Source organism: Trachemys scripta, chromosome 7, assembly GCF_013100865.1.
Source record: "Trachemys scripta elegans isolate TJP31775 chromosome 7, CAS_Tse_1.0, whole genome shotgun sequence".
Taxonomy (NCBI): Eukaryota; Metazoa; Chordata; order Testudines; family Emydidae; genus Trachemys; species Trachemys scripta.
The window spans coordinates 86,668,755-86,693,875 of record NC_048304.1 but is presented as its reverse complement, the minus strand read 5'-3'; the positions used below and the strand labels follow the sequence as shown (position 1 = coordinate 86,693,875).

General features: G+C 45.0%; 1 protein-coding gene across 2 annotated transcripts in view; it reads right to left on the bottom strand.

Moving 5' to 3' along the window:
* MCU (mitochondrial calcium uniporter) overlaps positions 1–22,739 on the bottom strand; it is a 133,271-nt gene extending 110,532 nt beyond the window's left edge. The window contains exon 1 of one of the 2 annotated variants that reach the window (XM_034776750.1): positions 22,555–22,739. In XM_034776750.1, the coding sequence (XP_034632641.1) occupies positions 22,555–22,674 (120 nt within the window). In that variant the 5' untranslated portion in view covers positions 22,675–22,739. The remainder of the gene's footprint in view (positions 1–22,554) is intronic. The other variant, XM_034776751.1, reaches the window with a different exon arrangement.
* Between the last annotated feature and the right edge of the window lie 2,382 nt (positions 22,740–25,121).

The following is a 25,121-nucleotide window of genomic DNA, read 5'->3' as shown; positions in this document are numbered from 1 at the left end:
GGTGGGGACAGACCCAAGTGATGCTTATCTTGGGCATCATACCATGGATGCATCCTCTAATGCTGAGGCAGAGCACAGAGAAGGTAGAACCCAATTGCTACCTCACCAGAGTCCTGTAGCTCATGTCTTTCCCCGTCATTGCCTACCCTACCCAAGCCCAGAATTTGATACGCCAGTACTAGGAAAGTGATTAGAATCCTGCTCTCCACCAATTAGAAGCCAGTCTCACCACAAACTCAACATGCCAGGTAAGACGCATTCTTCAAAGCACTCTTCTTACCCCATATACCAGTTAAGGGACACCTGCTCACTTCAGAACCAGTGAAGAACAACCAGTAGGTAACCACTCTCTAGCCAATCATGCAAAATATCACATGACCAAACACAGACAACTGTTAGCATCACCCTGCCTGTCATCACTGCTGCTGTGAGTAACAACTGAAAGATACGGCATTCAGCTAGAGAAGGCGTCATGGTATGCTGGGGACATCAAAGCAGCATTCTGAGTTGAGAAGCACTCAGTCAGGACTGGGATGCTGAAGGACTGATGATTTACATTTTAAGAGAATTGTGCTAGACAAACTCACACAAAATGGATAAAAGCAAGCATATATCCTGAACTGGAAAATACAACCAACATATTAAAACATCTCAATCTTATATTTATAGGAACGATAGATCACCAAGAAGGGCATTCATACAAAACCATCATTAAGTTACATTCCCCTTCCTTTAATTTTCCATACGTCCGATCTTCTGAGACTCCTCCCTTTCCTCCCACCCCAAAAACATTCAACTTCCCAATAAATATGAATGATTGGGTATAAACAAAATTGGAAAAATGGCAAGGGGTCATGATATAACAATGTATATAGAATATACTGCTGAAAACTTAATTCTGTAATAAGATATGTACTTAAGAACATAAGAACGGCAATACTGGGTCAGACCCCAGGTCTAGCTAGCCCAGTATCCTGTCTTCCAATAGTGGCCAATGCCAGGTGCCCCAGAGGGAATGAACAGAACAGGTAATCATCAAGTGATCCATCCCCTATCACTCATTCCCAGCTGCATGCCTTGACACTAACTGAAACGTTTTATTGTAAATGAGTTGTAATATCAGTAAGTTTATTCCTTAATTGAAAACATTGGCTCAGCACAAGAAATTTAACTCCTTTGCTGATGCATTCATGAAAGCAGTATTTTTGAAGTGCCAACATATCAGTGGTTCTAAAGCAGTTGAAGTAGAACCACAGAATCTCTCAACTGATTTACTGTCTACAATACTTAGGAAATGACAGCATTAACAAACAGACTTGTCTTGTATTTTGACTAGTAATTTTCCTTCACCAAGCCTAAAGATACTCAGATAAGGTTCCAGAAGTTTCATGCGCAGAGGAACACAATAATCAGTAAAGGAAAGCCTCTCATAACTCAGTGACTACCAGCCATTTTTAAAGGAGCTGAACTGACTACTGGCCAGTCCTTGACCCAAGGGAGGGTTAGCTGAGGAAGAATTTGGATCAGACTCCCTCACTCACCACCTCCCCCTCGAGATATTTGGAGGATTGTGGGCAGGAGAGAGAAAGCATGCTCGTTCTCTCGTCATAGGATTATTTTGTATACTATTTGTATGTGGCCATTTTAAGGAAAGAGGGATTGAACTGTAATCTGAAGACAGACAATCCTTAGAAAAAGTGCACATATTTCCTGAAAGGGATGAAAGAAGTCCAGTTTTCCACCTCAACAACAATACTACTCAAATATTAACTGAACTTGTTCAGTATACTTTATTTCCAAATGTGTCTCCCATGTCCTGTACTTCATTAATTGTCCTCTTTAGAGCTGCGGGTCTAGGGCTAGTAAATTCATTTTTCTCTCCCCTAATGCCTCCAGCTCTTCCCTGTTTTTCCAATATTCTTTGCCACCACTGAGCCAGTCACACTTAACAGAGTCTGTGTACTTTCCGGGGGTGGGGGTGGGGGTAGGGGGGGGGGGGAAACAACCCTAAAAATTGAACATACAAAAAACCCCAATAGACAACAAAGAACCAACATGGTTGAAAACAGTATACCTTCAAGTAGCATAGTATTAAGTTTCTCAGCTGTCACACAACTGCAGCCCTTTCCACCGCCTCTTAAAAATCCTAACTACTTTTGATGTTTTTAGATACATATTAAAAAAAACAAAATCTGTCTTTGGTCTTCTGGATTAACAAATGTCTGTATTATGAAGAAAAATTTCCAATAATCCATCCAGGAGCTGGACATTGGGGTAGGATGGGAGAATCTTGGCTGGTGAAACCTGTAGCAAATACTTTGCACGTGTTTTGGGTACAGCAATCTATTGACACCAAACAGCAGCATAACTGGTCTAAGTCTACTGTAACAGGTCAACTGGTAGAAGTGCTCCAGGGATTTGAATTATTCTTACTCAGCTCTTCTATCAATACAGTACAAGTGTGGTGCCCACCATCGTAAAAAGTCATGAATGGGTCCCGTCTGCTCCCTCTTAGTCCCACCCTGCCTACTTATTACAGTGAGCTTTCTTGTAAAAGGGAAGCTCCTGTAATTAATTCTGCATTACACCAAACTGATTGGCACACTAGTGCAGAGAATAAAATTAAACATGCCAGCTCCTAAGTGGAAACATGATTCATCAACAGGGGAAATTTTCAGTAATTACTTTTTTATTAAACAACCTATATGGGTAGCTCTGTTTGCCTGTGCTGAGTAAAAGGGGCTGCTCACTTTGACAGTTATAGAGAAACCAGACACTACTTCACAGACAAGTGTGACTATTTCCATATGAACATTTACACCAAAAGTAAATCAAAATAATTATTTTGAACAGGGATTAAACTAGATCACTTGGAAATTGATTGAGGGGAAAGTAACTGATTTAATTGCTTTCAGTGAGCTAAATTTTCTCAATATAGAAACAAGACTGATGGACTATTGTTTAAATATTATTGATTATAGTAAATATTTCTGGATTTTCAAATTACAAAGCCAGATTTTCCATTTTAGGGGAAGAGGGATAGCTCAGTGGTTTGACCATTGGCCTGCTAAACCCAGGGTTTTGAGTTCAATCCTTGAGGGGGCCACTTAGGGATCTGGGGCAAAATCAGTACTTGGTCCTGCTAGTGAAGGCAGGGGGCTGGACTCAATGACCTTTCAAGGTCCCTTCCAGTTCTAGGAGAGAGGATATCTACATTTATTTATTTATTTTTAAACGACAAATCAGAAAGCTCAAGCTCCAACTCCAGTTTATATTTAGAATTTTATATTTCTAATTTCCTTCCATGAAGTAGGAAAACAGAACCATCTTCCATCAAGAAAGTTAGTAAGTCTGCAGCTAACTAGTTCATACTGAACAGGTGTATCTGTCATTTAATTGTCAAACACAAAATGGATCCCACTTTAATACAGATATCGATGTAAATTATCATGTAAGTGTTTCCATAAAACCACAATGATGCTTCATCATTGCAATTCCAAAAAGACATCCCTAAATAATAGTGCATTCCATCATACAAAAATGTCAATCCAGAGTAATTCTGTTTTACAAATGCTGCCAAATCAAATAAATTAAGTTAAAATTACTGTGAACAGAACTGTTTATATGAGTGAAATATTATGTAGCAACTACAATTCAAAGGACATGTGCATTGTATGAAGAGATATCAAACGAAACAGACAATCCAATAAGGGAAAGGAAAGCTCATGTTACATTCTGAAAACAAAACCTGTTTACCCGTGTAGAAGAGCACTACCAGAAAAGCTGTATTCCCAGTTCTGGACTAGTTTAGATCATGATTGTCCATTTTTCCAGTGCTGCTTACCTGAGTAATTACTGAAGCAATGCTTCAGTTCTCTCCCAACCCAAGTTTGCCATGAATGAACTTGCAGTATGACTGGAGATACTAAAGATCCATCTTAAACGATGAACCCTATCTCCCTTGCCTACCCACTCACTTTCATATTGGCTCAAACAGTTCTCCTATGATGAGTACAACATTGCTCTCTGGGGCTAGGCTTCTTAATATACAATACGTAGGAGTAAACATGAGCTATTAACGGACACCATCTTGGGCAAAAGTAGTATTTCTTGCCTCAAAGCAGCCAAGTGACCTCCAAACTAAAACTCCTGGCAGTACATAATGAACGTCACAGATTAGTTAAACTAAATTCTGTACACTCAATCTACAGTGGCAGCACTCTCACTGCAGCCAACATAAGCATCTAGGTGTTCACCTAATGTTTTCTCCTATAGCCTTGCCCTCACTTGCCTTCTTATAGATCAAGTACCTGGAAATGTCCCAAATATCATTCCCTCTGCTGTTTCAGCACTTCAATGATGTGTGACATTTATTAAGTTTAAGGGACAGCCAAACAAAACAGTACTGCATCATTTTTTTTGCAAGTCAGTCATACAAGCACCAACAACATATCTGGAAATTACAGCAGGAAGGTAACGTTCCTCCCTGTAGTTCTTGAATTTATTTATTAATTTTTAGTAATACAGATTACTTGTATACAAGTCTTGCTCACAAGGATACAGACTAACTTGATTCCCTTGCAACCACCCAACTCGTTCCCATTTAATACCATATCACCAAATTGAAAGGAATAGGAATGCAGTTGTGTATTAATTACCAAAACTGCAAACTGCTAAAACAATTAAATCCAACAGAACTCCAGGTATTACAGTTTGTACCATTAAAAAAAATAAATCTCTGACTAGGGCTAACACTCTTTTCAGCAACAAGCCCTTATGAGCTCATAGGATGTGTCTAGGCAGTTAGACACCTGCAGCTAGTCCATGCCAGCTGACTCAAACTTGTGGGGTTTGGGTGGCTGCTTTAACTGCAGTGTAGATGTTGGGGATCCTCTGGGACCCTCACACCTCTCAGGGTCCTAGAGCCCAGGATCCAGCCCAAGCATCTACATGGCAATTAAACAGCCCCTTAGCCCGAGTCAGGTGGCACTGACTAGCTGTGGGTTTTTAATTGCAGTGTAGACATACCTGTAGTATAGCAGATGCCATTATCAATTTTGAACACACTATGGTCTGTCATGTGAAGAAACAATCTCTAACTTCTGCTTTTACTTCTGCAGAAAGCCAAGAGGATTTCGCAAACATGATAAATGAGAGCATTTCCACTCCAAAAAAGGAACAGGCTTTTTGCTGTGCAATATCAGCATTTTTCTGTTCACTGTCATCTAAGGAGAAAGCAAGTTACTCTTCCTTTCCCTCACCAAAAAAAAAAAAAAAAAATCCAGCCACTACAACCCAGGCAAGATTCTTACTGCTTAACATAAGCACCTTATAATAGGCTTATTCAAGTTCGATACACAGAATACGTTCCAGTTCTGTCTCAAACCAGAACACATGGCTGAGACATGAGAGATCAGACTGTACAGAGAGACCTTTAAATCATTTTTCTTCTATATAGTGTTTATTATCACACAATCTGTATATTGATTCATTCTCATCAGCAGTCCTCCAAACCCCAGAGGCAAACTTCTGGCCTCTGGATGGTTCTCTAGCATTAATATGGGATAGCTCAGTGGTTTGAGCATTGGCTGCTAAACCCCGGGTTGTGAGTTCAATCCTGGAGGGGGCCATTTAGGGAACGGGAGTAAAAATCTGTCTGGGGATTGGTCCTACTTTGAGCAGGAGGTTGGACTAGATGACCTCCTGAGGTCCCTTCCAACCCTGATAGTCTATATAAACCACATGCCTCTCGAGAAATTAGTTCTGACATTGCCCCTTTATTTACCCCCGTTCTCTTAAAATCCTCATCTGTCATTATGACTACACCTGCACTCAAGAGCTAGGGGTGCGGTTCCCAGCTCATGTTGACCTTCCTGCACTAGCTGCTAAAAATAGTAGTGCAACCATGGCAGCATGGGCAGGGCAGCAGCAACATGGAGTCAGGCATGTTGTAGGGGGTGGGGTCCTGAGCCTGTGCCACCACTGCCGCTGCCTGTGCTACCGTGGAAAACACACCCCTAGCTCCAAGTGTAGACATAGCCTAAGAGAAGGCATTATATATTTAAAGCTTTCCCATTTTTGGAGGTACTTTGCCAAGCAGAGTGCATTCCATTCTGAGTCAAACAGCAAATAAGAACGAGATTGTTATGTTATGGGAAAAGCACTAAATAGGGTTCAGTGCTCCATTTAATAGGAATAATTTTAAAATCCCTCTAAAAATAGTTTGTCAACAGATCTTTGAAATTCAAAATATACCTTGGATTCAGCCATTCTGATTAAAGCTCACTGTTTGCATTTTGACTGGTAGTATGAATATTTATTACTTTTGCTACTTTGCAGATTAGGAATAAGGAAAATGCACAATAGGAACTTTTTCTGGTAGCAGGAAGTGAGGATTTTAGCGAACACTTAATAGTATTTGTGAAATTACTATACAAGGTACCAGGAGACAAAGGAAAAGAAAAACAAAATCTTCATTTGAAGTTATCCCAGGAGAGCAAACATTTGTGAAAAAAGTGGAAGGAATCCTCTGCAACATTTCCACGAGTCATTAGCACATTGTCAGTTTTTCATTGAGTGTAATGAGATGGGAGAAGGTAACAGATTTAAGTGCTGAATTTCTGTTTTACTCCATCTTGCTTCTTTTGGATTTCAAGTTTTTCTTAAGACCTAAGAAACCTCTCTGGAGTATGAGATTTGTTATTTTAGTTTTCAAGTTAAGATTCCCTTTACCAGTGTTACAAACACACCTAGAGGCCCCAGTCATGGATAAGGGTTTGAACTGTACTATATATCGTAAAAGCACATAGAACACCGACTCTGTACCAAAGAATTTACAGCATAAATGCAACACAAGAAAGGTGTACAACAAGATGGAGGGAACACAAGGAACAGAGATGAGACTGTCTGATAAGCAGAAGACACAGTACACCAACTTTTAGCAAACAAGCTTTAAGGGTAGAGATTGTGTCTCCTACCGAAACTAAATGAACCACAGTCTCCATTCTACCATCATCATATCAACAAGAAGCCAGAATGATGGCTGAAGAAGTTACAAATAAACACAAACACAACTGTTAAATTCTGTCTTAAAGAGCCTCACAATGGTGCAAGCTACCCACTCCCTTTTAAAATTAATATGATTATGGGGGTCATACTGCATTATCTAAACAAAAAACAAAAACAAAAACACACACACACACCCCACCACATCACTTACATTTTTTACACAGAAATAAAGAAACAGAAAAATTTTGGCTGGCTCAGAGACTTGGTGAATATTAGACTACCAGCCAGGAGAAAGAGGACAGGAGCAACATAGGACTTGCTCCTCTGGCCAGCATTTGAAAGATAGAGGATGGACTGGAAGTATTAGAGATAATACTCAGCGTCTGGAAGAGAGGATGCAGTTTGCACTGCTACCTGGCAACTCCATGTGGCCATGTAACAAGAGACAAGCATTTGCCACATCCCAGCTCCAGGGTATGTGCAGACTTAGCCAAGATGATAAATTTGTGGTAGATATGGCAATTTCCCGCATACCCTTGGGAGACTTTACTGAGTTATGTTGGGGCCCATTGTATTACATGCAAAGTTTATGTATTATTGTGGGCTGGGATTGGATGTAACCTCTGTTGGGGAGGGAGGAGTTGTGATGTGTGGCCTGGGAGTTCAAAGGACTATATTGAAAATGTGCCAGGCAAGAATGGACTTTTGATACCGTAAGTATGAACTGGATTTCATGAGGAACACCAAAGAAGTGGGATGTAGCCCACAAAAGCTTATGCTCAAATAAATGTGTTAGTCTCTAAGGTGCCACAAGTACTCCTGTTCTTTTTACCAAGGGAGAGGTTAATGTAAATTCCCCACCTCCAGATATGCAAAAACCTAGACTTTTGAAACTATGCTCTGAGGAGTGGGTCATTGTCTGCTTCCAGTCTCTGGGAACAGGTAGTCAAAGACAGAGTTATGAAAACAAAAGGCTGAACTGCCCAGCCTGGGTTCTAGTTCTGAATCTGAAACAGTTATGAACTTGCCACCATGGGGAAAACCTAGCTGTGAGTTTTGAAGGACTGAGACCAACCAGAGCTTGAGACTGGAGCTGGGGGTGATCTCTGGTAAGCTTTTCAGCATGCATAGGTTCTTTTATTGTTTTTAATATTGTTTCTCCAATATGTTTACCCTGTATTACAAGATGGCATGTACAAATGACTGTCATTCAGCATCGGGTTTTTAATGCCCATCAGGGATGCAAAAAGAACATCTGCTCACCTTCCCTGGAGGAATAGGTCCTGCAATTGTTTGTTACACAGGAAGTCTGCATAGCACTGGTTCCAAAGCAAGTACAGCACACAAAAGTCAGTCTGCCAAGTCTCAGCTAAAAGTGCTCTCAGAAAAGTGACAGTTATGTCATTGTCCATGATGAAAACTCATAAGCTCAAAAACGTTAAGACTCAAATAGCTTATTTAAGCATATTTTAACACCTCCTTTCCAATAACCATACCACCTCAGCTTTATTTAAGTGTGTGACTGACCTCCCCAGACCACTTCAAGCCTTGCACTAATCCTAGAGAAGCACTACTACAGACATACTGCATTTAACAAATGACGCTATTCTGTCAGTCTAAGGCTTAGCAATTGTACCTGTGTATAGAAGTACACCCAAAGTCCTCCTTAAATGGAGCACACAATTGCAATCCCCAAATCAAATTCAAAATTGTCATTATCCAACTTATTGGCTTTATAAGGCTGGGAATTACCTCGCTGCATGGCAGTCCCTGCCCCTCCATAAGGGCTAATTCAAGTGATCTACCAAGATAAGCTCAAATACTTGGAATTTCTGCTCGCCCACTTATCAAGGTATAGCTATGCTACTTGAATTATTCCTAAAAGCTGCCACAGAAATTTAAGGACATCATAATTCACCCTCTTCATGAAGAGGGGGAAGGTACTTTATATTTTACAAGAGGCAGCAAGCCAGTGTGAGATCATCTACTATTGGAGAATTATTTCATGTCATACTGGAACACTATATGTTTCCATCTTTATTAATAGGATGCAATATGAGACAACAACATGGGGAAAGTAAAGGGCTGCCAAAACTTTAACAGGAAAAAAAGGATGAGCAACTTTCTTCTCAATGCTAAGGACTGATATGTCCTAGAGGGCCTAAAAACATTTAGTTTGCTGAAAAACCATGTAGCTAAACACTGTTTAATATTCCAGCAATACCCAAGGTGGTTTATTCGCCAAAAAATATTCCTATAATTATAACAGTTACTCCATACACTCTTACATTACCATCTTTCAGTATCAGAAATAGAGCAATCATTCAGGTAGGTGAACCAGCCCAAACATAGTGCTTTCTGTCTTATGAAGTTTCTAGACCTAAAATGAGAGTGCTGCAAAAGCAGCATTCAGCTTGGTGGAAGGCAGTGAGGAGTAATGGAGGGAGAGATGCTGAACAAAACACCCAGAGAGGTGGTGACTGGAACATAGGGGAAACTAAAGAGGAATAATCATGGGAGGGAGCAATCCAAGGATGGACAGTTTAGGGAGGTGCAATTCCTTTCAGGTTTGGGTGCACAACACTATCATATAGCCCTTGAACATGGTCTGGACAGAGATATTAGAGCAGGGGTGGGCAAACTACTGCCCACCAGCCATTTTAAGCCAGCCCTCGAGTGCCCACTGGGGGCTCCAGCCAAGGGAGCAGGGTCGGGAGCCGCTCCACACGGCTCCCAAAAGCCGCAGCATGGCCCCTCTCCAGCGCTTCATTGGGAGCTGCGGGGGCAGTGCCTGCGGACGGGGCAGCGAGCAGAGCTGCCTGGCCGTGGCTCCGCATAGGAGATAGAGAAGGGACATGCTGTTGGTTCCAGGAGCCGCTTGAGATAAGCGCTGCCTGGAGGCTGCCCCCCTGAGCCTCTCCCCATGCCCCAACCCCCTGCCTCAGCCCTGATCCTCCTCCCACCCTCCAACCCCTTGATCCCAGCCTGGAACACCCTTCTGCACCCCAAACTCCTCATCCCCAACCCCACCCCAGAGACCGCACACCCAGCCAGAGCCCTCACCCCACTCCCCCTCCCTAGCCCAGAGCCCCCTCCTGCACCCTGAACTCCTCATTTCTGGCCCCACCCCGGAGCTTGCACCCCCAACCAGAGCCCTCACACCCACACCCCAACCCCAATTTTCTGAGCATTCATGGCCCACCATACAATTTATATTCCCAGATGTGGCCCTCGGGCCAAAAAGTTTGCCCACCCTTGCAATAGAATGACAAGACTGAACTGAATCTCCATTAGACGAAACTTAAAGAAGAGAATGACCTGGAGTCATTCCCATTTTTGTCCAGGCGCCCCTGACCGACCTCACTAAGGCCGGCCAGGAGCACCCATGTCTGCCCAGGCGCCCCCGACCAACCTAACCAAGGTCAGCCAGGAGTACCTACGGGACGACGACTAGCAGTCGTATTGCACCATCTGACGTCCGCAAGGCAAGGCAAGGGGATGCTGCTGTGTAGCACTGCAGTACTGCGTCTACCAGCAGCACCCAGGAGACATACGCTGACCGTGAGCTGAGTGGGCTCCATGCTTTCTGTGGTAAATTGTCTGCACAGGTAACCCAGGAAAAAAGGCGAGAAACTATTTTTTGCCGTTGCTTTCACGGAGGGAGGGGAGCCTGATGACATGTACCCAGAACCACCTGCGACAATGTTTTTCCCCATCAGGCATTGGGAGCTCAACCCAGAATTCCAATGGGTGGTGGAGACTGTGGGAACTGTGGGATAGCTAGCACAGTGCAACACTCCAAAAGTCGACACTAGCTTTGGTACTGTGGACGCACACCACCAACTTAATGCGTTTAGTGGGGACACACACAATCGACTGTATCAAATCGATTTCTAAAAAACTGACTTCTATTAAATCGATCTAATTTTGTAGTGTAGACATACCCTTAGAGACTCTCTCCTACCCTCTATTGGTATTTTTTTGCCAGAAGCTTTTGGAATCTCAAACCAATATGGGGGCAAACAGACCATGGATAAGGCAAAAAACTGTACACTCAAAATGGATGTTTCCAGCCTGACAGAGAGTTCATAATATCACACAGAATTCATAAATTATACAGATCCTCCAAATCATTACACACGCAGCCAATTATGTTTGGCAGCACTTAGAGATTACAGGGCAATGCTGAGTAGCTCCAAGGAGTGTCCATTTTCAGTTCACCTTAGCCAGGAATGGCCAAGATGCAAGGAATTAGACAAGGGACACAGCTTTCACTTGCGGGAAAGAGGGCAGGACAGCTTTCTGATGCCAAACAGTTCAGCTATCTCAGGAAGTGCAGCAGAAAAGTGAATTTCTGATGCAGATAATTTTTTCTGCATTAGCAACATTTAGCTGCTCCAATTGTCAGAAATGGGTCATTCTTCTAATGTAGACCAGTAAAGAGGTCTCTAGAGACAGTCCAACACCAGAACCTATCTGGAGATATTATAGAAGTGTTGGGTTAAGGATTTTAGCTTGGTGGACCAATTGTGGTCACAGCATGCTCACCCCAAGATGAAAAGAGACAAAGAAATGTGATGAGCTCTACAGTATTATTACAACTCATCTGACAGTCAAGCTTCTTAAGAAAGGTCTTAACTACTCTTGATTTGAAATTGTAGTTATGATATGGGATATTCCAGGAGAGTAGGGCTCAGACGAGCTGAGTAAATTGTGATCTTTGGGGATAAGCTACTTCAGCCTTGGGGGTGGGGGGGGAGGGGAGAAGAGAACGTAGACAAGAGGAGTCCTTCCCTGAGAGTCTGGCAAGCCAAGCAGTGCCACAGATTATTCCTGCAGGTAGTCATTAGTAGAGAGTTTTAATATGGTCACAAAAATTCTAAATCCACACAATCCAGGGAAACTATTAGAACCCTGCTAAGCAACAATGTTGAATGGTTATTGCTACAATTGTTTCAGCCATGGAATGGACAGCATCATTGGGCACATGCTGTACCTAAACCTATCAGTTCAATGCAAAACAAAGGAAAGCTTCTAGAATAAGAACATTTAAACTCTTTCTAGGAACAAAGATTATCACCAGACTTTGGTTTTGACGGATATACTTACCATTACATTGATAATGAATATGTACGAGCAATACTGAACAACCTGCACTGAAATCCTAGAGCAGGGGTCCCCAACATGGTGCCTGTGGGCGCCATGGTACCCGCTGGGGCGCCTAAGTGCGCCTATGTACTAGCTGGCGGACGAGCATCTGCCGAAATGCCACTGACAAGCAGCATCATCCAGAGGCGTCGCTGCCAAAATTCCGCCGATTTTCGGCGGCATTTCGGCAGCGATGCCTCTGGATGACACTGCTTGTTGGCGGCAACGCCTATTGACATTGCCACTTGTTGGCGGATGCTCGTCCGCCGCCACGGTACTCCATGGCTCGTTGTCTGGTGCCCGCCAGACAAAAAAGGTTGGGGACCACTGTCCTAGAGGTACTCAGAGTGCTGATGAACATAAGTAACCATAGTCTTTCCTCTAAAACTTGAAAAGAAGTGTTAGATTAGGGACAGTTTCAATAATTTCTTCTTGTTTTATTTGTTTTAAAAAGTCAATGGGCAATTACTACTGTATTATGTACAGAACCCCTTGAGTTAACCACCAGCTGAACACTGCATAGACGGAGAATATGAATTAAAGGAATCCAGCTCAACTCTATTTGCCTCAATGCCACCACACTGTTTCTCCCCCCCCCCCCCCGCCCATCTCTATATAGGAGGAAATCATGAAGATTAGGCATTCAAAACCAGTATGCAGTACAAATGTGAATTATATTTTAAGAACTTTAGTATATAAAATCACTCATGTTTGAAAATATTTGTAATTTACTTCTGTATACTGCTTCTTCACACAAGACAGCTCTCCAACCACATTCCTGCATCACGTAACCATTAAAATCTTACCCTCCACACCCATACCACTCTGTAGAAGTCAGCTGCAACATAGAATCAAATCATAGGTTTCACTGCATGTTCCCTTGCTTCACAATAATCCTTATTTTCAGAAGCAACCATTTAGAAAGAATTTTCTCTGACATTACTCAGTAGGCTTTATCGAAGGCAGGCTATCTAAACAGCAGACAAGCAGAAAGCCCTGGCCATAATAGCCAATAGTTGCTGAAAGATAAAGACCTTGATAAATTAATTGTTAAGATCATACATCTTATTACCACCCGTCAAATTCCTCAGACCAATAGCGTCAACCCTAATGGCTACTATAATGGCCAATACCTGCAAAAAAGTGAAGTACCTGACTCATTCACACTCCACTCCTATTGTTTAAAATGGCACTGGTTTATACAGCAGGTTTTGTAATACTATACCATATGTTGTAACATTCCACCTCAAGCCATTCAATAGGACATTGTCAGGCTTTTCCTCTCCCTCTCCTATTACTTCCAGTCCTTCCTTCCCACTTCTTCTGAGCAACTCTTCCCATCTCTCCCTCTCTGTATCTGTCACATAACTTACCCCTATCTCAACTTTTCAATCACTTTCCTCACCAATTTTGACCCTGGCTTTCCACATCTCCACGCTCATCCTGGGCTGATTATCGATTATCCATCATCACCCCCAAACCTTTTTCAGTCACTACTTTCCAGGACAGAATCCCCCATCCTGCAAGTATGGCTACATTTTTTGATCCTAGATGCATGACTTTACATTTGGCCATATTAAAACGTATTTTGTTTGCTTGTGCCCAGTTTACCAAGTAATTCAGATCACTCTGTCTGCTTAATTATTTACCCAATCTGTATATCATTTGGAAACTTCCAGTTCTGCATGTTCTCTCTCCTCCCTTCTCAAAAAACATCCATTGACCTCACTTACCTCCCAGCTCTTCACTTTTAAGATTAAGTGAGCCATAGACAACTGCTGTCTTAAGTTGTTTAGCTTCAATTCTATTTTCTGTTCTCTCTACTCTGTCTTCCACCTTTTTCATTCCATTGGATTTGCTCTCTTCAAAAATATAACCAAGTCTATGTAGCAAAAAATGTTGGGTCCAGGGCTCCACTGTTATCCTCCTTAACCTCTCTACTGCTTTTGACCTGGCTGTAAATTCATTCCTGACATCTTATCTACCTTGCTCTTGTGTGATACTAACCTCTACTACAGGGGCAGGCAAACTTTTTGGCCTGAGGGCCGCAGCAGTTTCGGAAATTGTATGGAGGGCCGACTAGGGGAAGCTGTGCCTCCCCAAACAGCCAGGCATGGCCCAACCCCTGGCCCCTATCCATGAGCCCCTCCCCCCCCCCAGCTTCTTGTCCTGATGCTGCCCCAGGACCCCTGCCCCATCCACACGCACCCCGCTCCCTGTCCCCTGACCGCCCCCGGAACCCCTGTCCCTGACTGCCCCCCCGCCACCTCATCCAACCCCCCCTCCTTCCTGACTGCCCCATCCAACTCCCCTGTCCCTGCCCCATTCAACTCCCCTGTTCCCCGCCCTCTGACCGCCCCAACCCCTATGCACACCCCCACCCCCTGCCCACCACCCTGAACTCCCCTGCCCTCTATCCAACCCCCCCACTCCCTGCCCCCTTACCGCGCTGCCTGGAGCACTGGTGGCTGGTGGCCACCCAGCTGGAGATACACACACTGCGCAGCACAGATCACTGGGTCAGGCCCCAGCTCTGCAGCTGCGCTGCCCCAGGAGCTCACAGCCCCCGCCACCCAGAGCATTGGGCCAGGAGCTTAGGGGCCAGGCAGGAGGGGCCTGCGGGCTGGATGTGGCCTGCGGGCCATAGTTTGCCCACCCCTGCTCTACTAACTATTCAGAAGACTCTCCTCTTGGTCTCTCCCAATGTTCCTGGGGGTACTACAGAGCTCTCTGCCCTATAAGTGCCATTCTACACCCTCTTTGGGTCATCTCATCCACAAAGTCATTAGCTTTCTTGAAAGCCCACTCCTATCATATCTTCAGGGAATTTACCAACTGAAAATAGCAACCATGAGCTCTAATTGGGAGCTTATATATTCTATAAAAGCCTCAAACTTTATGTTACCGAGACTCAACCAACCACCATAACAACTGTGTATATACTGAAAACCTTCTTCCTCCTCTGCCTGAAGATTATATACTCACTGGGGAGGGATCTGGGATACTTTTCTGTTTGGAGAGCACATACTCAGGACTGGATTAATGTAAGGATGTTGGGAGGCTACAACCCAGGGCCTCAGATTTCAAGAGGCTCCCCAAAATGTATAATTTATTGCACTGTTTTTCAATTGGCAGCCCTTAGTTCAGATCTGGCCCACATGGGACTTCTATTTGGCTGATCACTGGCCATCAGCTGTTCCTTCATGCCACCGAAGCAGCAACAGCCAATCAGAGCTCCTCAGGAAGCAACACAGCTCTTTCCACAGCCCCTCAGGAGCCAACCTATTCTCACAGGAAGGGAGGGGGGGAGGAGTGGTCCCTGCTCACAAGAGGAGAGGAGGGGGAACAAAGAGAGCTCTGCAGCTCATGGTAGCTTCACTCCCTCTTCCCTCCTCCCTTCCTATGAACAGGAATGGCTCCTCCACTCCTCCCCCTCCCTCCCTGTAACACCCAGCCTAAGACAGGGTGCGGGGGCGAGACGAACAACTCCTGAAGCTACCTACCCCTCCTTTGCCTGCACAGGAGAACCAACTGCAAAGCCTCCCCCCAGCCTGGAAGGGGGGAGGTGAAGAACCCAATAAGAGAGGAGGTGACGGGGGGGGGAATAAAGCTGACAGGGAGCTGAGCAGATGGCGGGGGGGCTAAAAGGCAGAACTGATGGGGATTGGCCAGATGCACTTCAGTTTATTTTTCCTTCTGTTTACTATCATGACATTAATTTAATGTAGAAACTTTTTCATTTACATTCTGACACACTGAAACTGGACTGTGTCAATACATTTCAACTTAGTGGTACACTTTTAATCAGGTGCTTAATCAGATACAGTAACTCCTCACTTAAAGTCATCCCGGTTAACGTTGTTTCATTATGTTGCTGATCAATTAGGGAACATACTCACTTAAAGTTGTGCAATGCTCCACTTTTACATTGTTTGGCGGTCTGCTTTCTCCACAGCTGGCAGCCTCTCTACAGCCCACCCAGCACCTCCCGCCCGCCGACAGACCCCACAGATCAGCACCTTCCCCCTCTTCCCCTGCCACCTGCCCGCGGCAATCAGCTAGCTTGTGGCTTTTGGAGGCAGGAGGGAGGAGCGAGGACTCGGCGCGCAGGCTTCTCCTCCCTCCCCTGCCTCCTGAATGCCGCAAACCAGCTGATTGCCCCAGGCAGGAGAGAGGGGCGAGGACAGGGGAGGAGCCAGGACGCAGCATGGGAAGTAAAGGTGGAGGAGGTGGGGGGGGGGGAGAAAAAAAGAGGCGGGTCAAGGGTGGGGGCTTGGGGGAAGGGGAGGAGTGGGCAGGCTGAGGGTTGAGCCCCCCACCCCTGGTGCTTGCAGAGTAGGGGAAGCTGCCCTGGAACCTAACCCACCCTATTTACATTAATTCTTATGGGGAAATTGAATTCACTTAACATCCTTTCACTTAAAGTAGCACTTTTCAGGAACATAAGTGCAACGTTAAATGAGGAGTTACTGTACTTACACAACGTGAAGAAATCAGTAATTGGTGTGCTCCACTAGTTTTACTTGATTGTGTGCTGTGCAGTACTTTTCCAAAAAACAGACAATGCAAGCAAGTGTCAACATTTCAGGCAGTAACAAAGGGAAATTAGAGGTCCATTCTTCTCATGAGTTTAACTTCTAATTTTAATTTAAATTTAATATGACAACAGAATTAAAGCAGCATGCTATGGCATTACAGTTCATTTGTATAATTTTGTTTGCAAGATTTTGTTGGACTAATGCCTATCAGCATGCTTAACCTTTTATTTTGAGATTAATAAATGTAATCTGGTACACTTGGTCTTGAAAGGCTGTGACCCCTAACTGGTGTCAGGCTCACTTAGGGTGACCAGACAGCAAGTGTGAAAAATCGGGACGGGGGTGGAGGGTAATAGGAGCCTATTTAAGAAAAAGACCCAAAAATCAGGACTGTCCCTATAAAATTGGGACATTTGGTCACCCTAGGCCCACTAGAGAGCAAACATCTGAAGAGCCCTTTGGCCCTAGAGTGTGCTCTGTGTCTTATCAGGCCTGTCAAAAAACGTAATTGACTATCACTGGTATAGGTAATTAGGCAATTAAAGCATAGCATCACTATGTGTATTACTACCAGGTAAGAGCCAAAATTAAAATGGTTGTGTTCATTTCAACTTTCATTCAGCTTTACAATTGGTGTAACATATTTTAAAACCAGAAACGAAATAACAGGTAATTTAACAGAGTGTTGGCATTGGGCCTGGGCAATGGTAAAAGAGCAATTGGAAGGAACTGAATATGCAGAGAAGGACTCCCACAACAGCCCCGGTCCCTATCAAACTTAATCCAGTCCTACACATATCATATTATTGGTCCTATTGGAAATACTCATGACACTAGTCTGTAACTCCTCACAGCAAGGATTCTAGTTGATTGGTACACCAATCAGCTGTACCACACCACATACACCTCTATCCCGATATAACGCTGTCCTCGGGAGCCAAAAAATCTTACTGTGTTATAGGTGAAATCGCGTTATATCGATCTTGCTTTGATCCACCAGAGTGCACAGCCGCCCCCCCCCAACCCCCCGAGCACTGCTTTACCACGTTATATCCGAATTCGTGTTATATTAGGTCGCGTTATATCGGGGTAGAGGTGTATTTGTGGCGCTTTGTACTCTTCTTACAATTCTCAACCCTACAACTTTTTGTGACTTTATAATATTGCCCATTAGATTATGGCAGTAATATCATATACACCATTTTTTATATCACAGACTGGATCCACATACACTGTAAAAGTCCAAACTCACTGCAACATTAAGGAAGACCTGTGAAGAAGACCCTAAAACCCATTTAATTCTCCATTGTGCCAACTGCCCCAAACCAACCAGGATGAAGGGACATAGGAATTTAATGCATAAGTGAAAGCCATGCTTCAGGGCCCACAGGCAGAGTTGCCAAAACCACACAATATATCCAAATAACATCACAACTACAGAGAAAAAAATCCACTACAAACACCGAGCCAGCCAAAAGTATTCAGGCAAAGTCCTCCCTCTCCTCTACAATTGCAGAGGAGAGGATTCTGAAAGCTTCGTTTTTATTCTATGCCCTCTGGGCCTGCTCATAACTCCAGCAATAGTCTGGCAGCTGGGATGTCACAATGAGACATTGTGGAGTATCACAGATGAGCATATGGAACCCAGACAGGTGGTGGGATTTTGTTTGTTTTTAAACTTGTTTGTGGGTTGAATGCTACTCCGAGCCTGGTTAGTAGGAACATTCAGCACATAGATTTCAGTCACCTTTGCAATAAATTCACCTTAAAAAAAAAAAAACTTAGCAGGAAATACAATTTTAACAAATTGCCCTTCTGGAGCCAGAGTAACAAGGAGAGATTTGATATTTAAACAACAAATAAATGGTCATGCCACACAAGTAGCTTCATCTTACCCAATTTGGGCTTTGTAAATACAAGATTTTACAGCATCTTAACTATGTGGTAAGCACAGTGTTTTGTGTGTTTTATGCAGGACCAAGTACACTTAATATTTCACTTATCAAATACAAAATATTAATAGAAATATGATATACTTGGACAGAGAAATGCATTAACTACTAGAGCTATATCAATTTTTGGAATCAAGCGAGCAGGAATATTCATTAATACAACCCAGTCTCTCCCTGCTCTGATGACTCATGCCCCAAACCAAAGCTTATGAGAGGAGCTGGTCTTACAAACAAATACCATACAAAGCTAGGGGAAAGCTGCAATACTTAAAAAAAACAAAAGCTTCAATACTTTGAAAACATATTCTTAATTTTTTTGTATGTCACTTAAAATTTATAATTAATGCTCCATAAGGTGTTCCAGCTCAGAATCGGACATTCTTACGAATAGAAGTCATGCATTAATTACAACTTTCCACTAAAGCACCAAATCCACAGGTATCATTATAGACAGATTTATAACAAAACTGTGGTAAGGTAAGAACTGCAAGAAGATGTCACAGTTGAGTATTCTGTACACTCAGTCTGAGCTGAGGAATACCACGGTATTTTCAGCAATTCTTTCTTACTCATTTGTGTAGAAATAACCCTTGAAAAATGAAACTTCCTTCCATCCAATTTATTTTTTAGCTCTCACACACTGATTTATTACATATTATACACACTGGTGTGCTGTTAGTAATTTGTTTTCAAATGAAGACAAATATACTTAATAGGCTTTTTCAAACAGACATAAGCAAAATTTGTTTTTTACAAAAATCTTGACAAAGTCTCTAAAAAAAGTCCACTAATTTGCTTATAGCACTAATGTACCCATTTTTCTGACCCATTCCCAAGGTCAGTAAAGAGAAAAACTCCATTTGGCATTTGTATTTTATCAAACACTCTCCCTTCTACCCCCAAAAAGCTCATCTATTTATGAATTACATGTCCTTAACTGATGACCCAACTAGCATGCTGCGAGGATCAAACTCACATACTAATATGTACTTGAGCAACAGAATAGAAGTCAGAGCGATTGCCGGGAGTCATCCAAATAGAGACTGCCACCTACTGTATACACAGGACAATTGCTCAAAGATGTCTAATTTAATCTTGAAAGGAAAATAAGGAAACAAAAAATTGCTGTCTGTATGTTCTCCCCTCGTTGTGTTTATGATTTTATCCCAACTTTAGTATGTTTGTGTGTTACTCAAAATATGTCAGAGAAAACTCAATATACCTCCTTTAAAACCAGGAAAAAATTAATTATACAAAAATCTAAAAGTTAAACTAAACCTCCCCCACTATTGGTTATAGTTACCAATAACATTTACAAACAGTGGGTTTCAAACTTTTTTTTACTGGCGACCGCTTTCACACAGCAAGCCTCTGAATGTGATCCCCCCTAATAAATTAAACACACTTTTTAGTATATTTAACACCATTATAAATGTTGAAGGCAAGCGGGGTCTGGGGTGGAGGTTGACAACTCATGACCCCCCATGTAATAACCTCATGACCCTCTGAGGGGTCCCAACCCCCACTTTGAGAACCCCTGATTTAGATGTGCTAATACTTCTGTGAAGACATCACCAGATTCATGCCAATTAAAAGCTACTTCATATTCCAAGGCCAGTTTGAGACGTTCATCCAGGAACTGATTGCTAACAGTGTATAATCGAATATCTCACTAGATTAGGATGCCACAGAGACGACTTCTTCTCTTTCAGCTTGATTACAGATCTCAAAAATGTCCCTTGTATACATCTGACAATAAGCTTTCCTTAAAGAGCTATTCTGTAGTTCTACCATTTGTTTAAATATATTGTAAACTTCCTAAACCCAGTGTAAACTAGTATCATTCTGAAAACTAGAAATGAAGAAAATACGGCATTCATTTTTTAAAATCCTATACGTCATTTGACAAGCGAGTTGTCTGCCATCTGTCTTATCACAATACTTACTAACCTGTCACTTAACAACTGTACAAAGATTTCCTATTCAGATAGCTGTATGCAGATTATTTGCCACTTATCCAAATAATAAGTCTGCGGGTGGAGGGAAAGGTAAGTTTGACAGTGTTTGCTCAACAATGATGGCAGAGAAGTAGTGTAAATAGCAGTACTGAAAAGCAGGAGGGATCATGTACCAAATTTTCAAGCAGTAACTTGCAAGTGTAAGATGGGATCGAAAAGTTACACTTTTTCAGCTATAAGGTACAAGATCCTCTTTTTTTTTAAATAAATACTTCTACTTTGGCTCATACTTTCTTAGTTTCTTATCTGTACATCATTACATTTGAATTTAGCCTTCATTTTAAATAGTGATCTGTAGAGGAAGATACAAATGCAGACCCTATACAATCAAGGCACTTTTAATTCAAACTTCACATGAATTAGCCATCACTACAGCAGAGAGCAGATATGCAATAACATAATGCTAAGAATGTTGAACAGTTGCTTTCCTGAGCTGTAAGAGCACACTGTTGGCCTTGCACACCCTTCCACCTTCAGACCTTGCATATGTTTTATTAATTTTATTTGCTCAGCTTAATGAAAACATTGGTTGGTTTTCTAGTCCCAAAAAAAATTAAACACAGGGGTTTAGAAGATTTTTAAAACAATGGATATTAGTAAATGAAAGGATTTTGTTGGGACATTTAAAAATGGAACACAGTTTATATAATATTAGAAAACAAAACAAAGTTCAGCACAACTATGGGAAAGCTCATGTCAATATTAATGATACATAAAAATTCTGCAACACAACTGAGATACTTTTACCTTTAGAAACTCAATGCTGTCTATACTATTCTTTGTTGCCATATGCAAAAAGGGATATCAATTCAGCATCAACTTTGACACTATTGCATGACTCATCCTAGCCTTGATTATTCCCTCATGCACAACCTACACACTACCTTCCTCATTCCTATCCCCAAGGATCATTTTTCTGCCCTGTGTTCAGCAGATTAAGCATTACAGACAAATACATATTTAAGAGGAAGTGTCACTTGAACCAACCAGCCTGTATTAGCTTGCTTTCAGTATACAACTTTGCTCTGAGGGAAGGCGGGAGACCAGCTTCTTACAACTATGCTACATTACTGGCTAGGGGCCAACGCGTACGGATGTGGACAATCCCGAATTGATATTCTTCTCACCGCCACGAAGGAAGCCCCAATACCACTCCTCAGCACTTCTAAATGCAATTAGAACAAAAGCAGGCCCGTGTCACTTCATGGTTGCCCCCCCCCCCGCCCCTATGCTAGCTCACGGGATCTCTCTACAGAAAAAGGTTAATACCATTATCAGCCCTAACCAGAAGGAGCTCTCATCATCACGAGAGGGTCCCCCCGGCGCCTCCCGACCCTTTCCCTCTGCCAGGCAATAGGAGCCCGGGAATCAAGGTCCACCCGGGAACCCACTGACAGGAGAGGAGATGAAATGGACAGTGCAGGGTTTCTCCCCAGTCACTGCAGCAGCACCTCCTCCCACAGTCCCGGCATCCCTGCACCCGGCATCTCACCCGTCAGGCACACGCCTAAAGCACCCGGGGCCCTTCTCGGGATCCCGGCGGGGAAGCCCAAGCGGGCGGAGCAGGGCTGCCCGCGGGGCTCGGGACAGGGCAGAGCCCCCGGGAAGTGCCCGTGTGTCTATGGGAGCTGCCCGCCCCGCCCGCCGAGGGACCCGAGCTCCCCTGCCTGCCGCGCCGGCTCCGCGAGAGGCGGAACGTGGCCGGGCTGCTCCCCCGGAGCCCGCTGCCGGTGCGGAGCTGCTGCTGCCGCACGGGGAGAAAGCGACTGCGGCGGTCCACGGGGGCTCTTGCGGTCCCGGCGCTCCCGCCTTCCCGATGTCCTGCCCGCACATCCCCCAGCCGCTCCTGCAGCACCTGAAGGGCACAGCCCTGCCGCCTGCCGCGCTCACCGTCCTGTGCTGCTGGCGGTGCCTGCCCAGCCCGGGGAAGCAGCCGGCGGCTGTCAGCGCCCCTCCGCCACCGCTCCGCGAGAGGAGAAGCAGCAGCGATCTCCTCACGGCAGCCGCCATCTCTCAAGTGGAAGCAGCCCGAGCGGCCCCCGCCCCACTCAGGCAGGCTGCACCGCTGGGCTGCCAGGGGCCGGGGCGGGCGTGCAACCACCAGCCAATCACCGGGCTCCCCCCCCGAGCTGGGGCGGGGCTAATGTTCGTCTCGCTCCCTTCTGCGAGTAAGCTGATGTAAGGCGGGACTATAGGGTGTCAATCAGCGGGGACGGTTAGCAAGCGGTGGCCGCGAGGCCGGAAACAGCTCGGGGAGTTCAACAGAGAGGGGGAGGGGCAGGATGGTGACATTCCTCGGGGGCGGGCTTGTAGGGCAGCGGGTAGGGTAAAATGGGTTTGTAATTAGGGTTGCCAATTTTGGTTGCATATATTCCTGGAGATTTAAAATTCCTGGCGACTCCAGGCCAATCATGGAGGATTGGCAACCCTATCTGTAATAGACTGGAAAAGGACCCTAGGATACCTGGAAATCTCTTGGACCCCAGCTAGGGGGACCAGGTGTCTGGTTCTCGACTGGAACACTTGGTCAAAAAGGGACCCTGGTGGCTCCAGTCAGCACCACCAACTGGGCCGTTAAGGTCGGATCGGCGGTGCTGCGGAGCCAAGGCAGCCTAGTCCCTACCTGTCCTGGCACCACGCTGCGCCCTGGAAGCAGCCAGCAGGTCTGGCTCCTAGGCGGCGGGGGAGCCACGGGGCTCCGTGCGCTGCTCCTGCCCTGAGCACCGGCTCCGCACTCCCATTGGCTAGGAACCAGTCAATGGGAGCTGGGGGGGGGGGCGGTGCCTGCAGCAGTTTGAGCAGCGTGCGGAGCCTCCTGCCCACCTCCACCCCGCCTACTAGTGTCGGACCTGCTGGCCGCTTTGAAGGCGAGCGCACCGCAGTGTCAGGACAGGCAGTCAGCCTGCCTTAGCCCCGCTGCACTGCTAACTGGGAGCTCCCCGTGGTAAGCCCATGCCCCAACCCCCTGCCCCAGCCCTGAGGCTCCCCAAACCTGGAGCCGCCTCCTGCACCCAGGGCCGGCGGGGCCCGATTTGAATACCCGGCGGTGGTCTGGGTCTTCGGCGGTGCGGGGGTCCACTCCGGGTCTTCCGCGGCACTGAAGGACCCCCCGCCACCAAAGTGCTGCCGGATGAGTAAAAAAAATTTAAAAGGCTCTTAAGGTGTGGGGCCCCAATTCCGAGGAATCAGGGGAATCAGCTTAAAGCCAGCCCTGCCTGCACCCCAAAGCCCTCATACCTAGCCCAGAGCCTGCCCCCCAGCCCAGAGCACTCACACACCCCCACACCCCAACCCCCAGCTCTGAGTCCCCCCAAACCTGGAGCCCCCTCCTGCATCCCAACCCCCTCATTCTCACCCCAGAGCCCTCACCCCCTCCTGCACCACAACCCCTGCCTCAACCCGCAGCCCTCTCCCACACTCTGAATCCCTTGGCCCCACCCCCCCAGCCCGGAGCCCCCTCCTACACCCCAAACTCCTGGGATCCCTGTAAACCTATATACCCCTGGTGCCCTCTGCCAGCTGGCATCAAGAGGTTCTTGGGTCAAGAGACTTTGAAATGATTTGCAATCAAATAATGCAAATCCTATCCTCAATATTATTTCTAGGCTCCTTTTCAAGACCATGGAGTGGAGAAGGCTGTTACTAAGCTCTTCTTCTTTTACACACACAGACACACAGAGGTGGGGGAGGACACCACCAAGAGCATTTTCAGCTCAGCCTCCTTCCAGACTTTGGAATGAGAGAGTGGCAGAAGGTTCTTCACTCCTACCCCAGTTCTCCAACGTCCAAAGGCATTTCTGCTGAGAAGTTCTCCAATCCTCATAAGCCACCATGATTAGCCTACTTTGATCATCTTTTTTCTCTACCCACAAGCCTGAGAGAGGTCTCGGGAAAAGGCATTGGAACAATACTCTTTTCAAAGGCCATAGTAGCTTTTTCCTATTCCTTGTGCCAGTTCCTGCAGTGCATTCTGGGATGTTCCTATGTGGTGCTGGCACCAGCAAAGAGAAGCAGCAGGTGCTGGTTTCTAAGCAGAGGCAGCTGCAGGCATTCCTTGGGGAGGCAAGAGGGCTGTGAGGCCTTTATCTGTGCAAAATGTAAAGAGAAAGGTCTCTCATTAAACCCACACAACTTTAAAAACTATTTTTAAAAGCAATGTCTGGCTGGGCCAATGGGCTTCCTAGGGGATTTCTAGGAACACATGGAGGGGAGGAGGAGGGGGGCATGGCACAGGATAAAAGGTACTGCAAGGGGGCTAAACAGCTGGGAAAGGGCCCCTCCAGCATGGAGGGGTATAGGAGAGAGGGGTACAACACAGGGTGACAGACTGTATGTCTGGGCAAAGGCTCAACCTGGTCAGGGTAACGGTAGAGCACAGGGGAGGCTACACAATAGGACCTGTGCTTCAACTGCAAGGGGAGGAGAGGGAAAGCTACGATACGGTCATATTCAGGCCT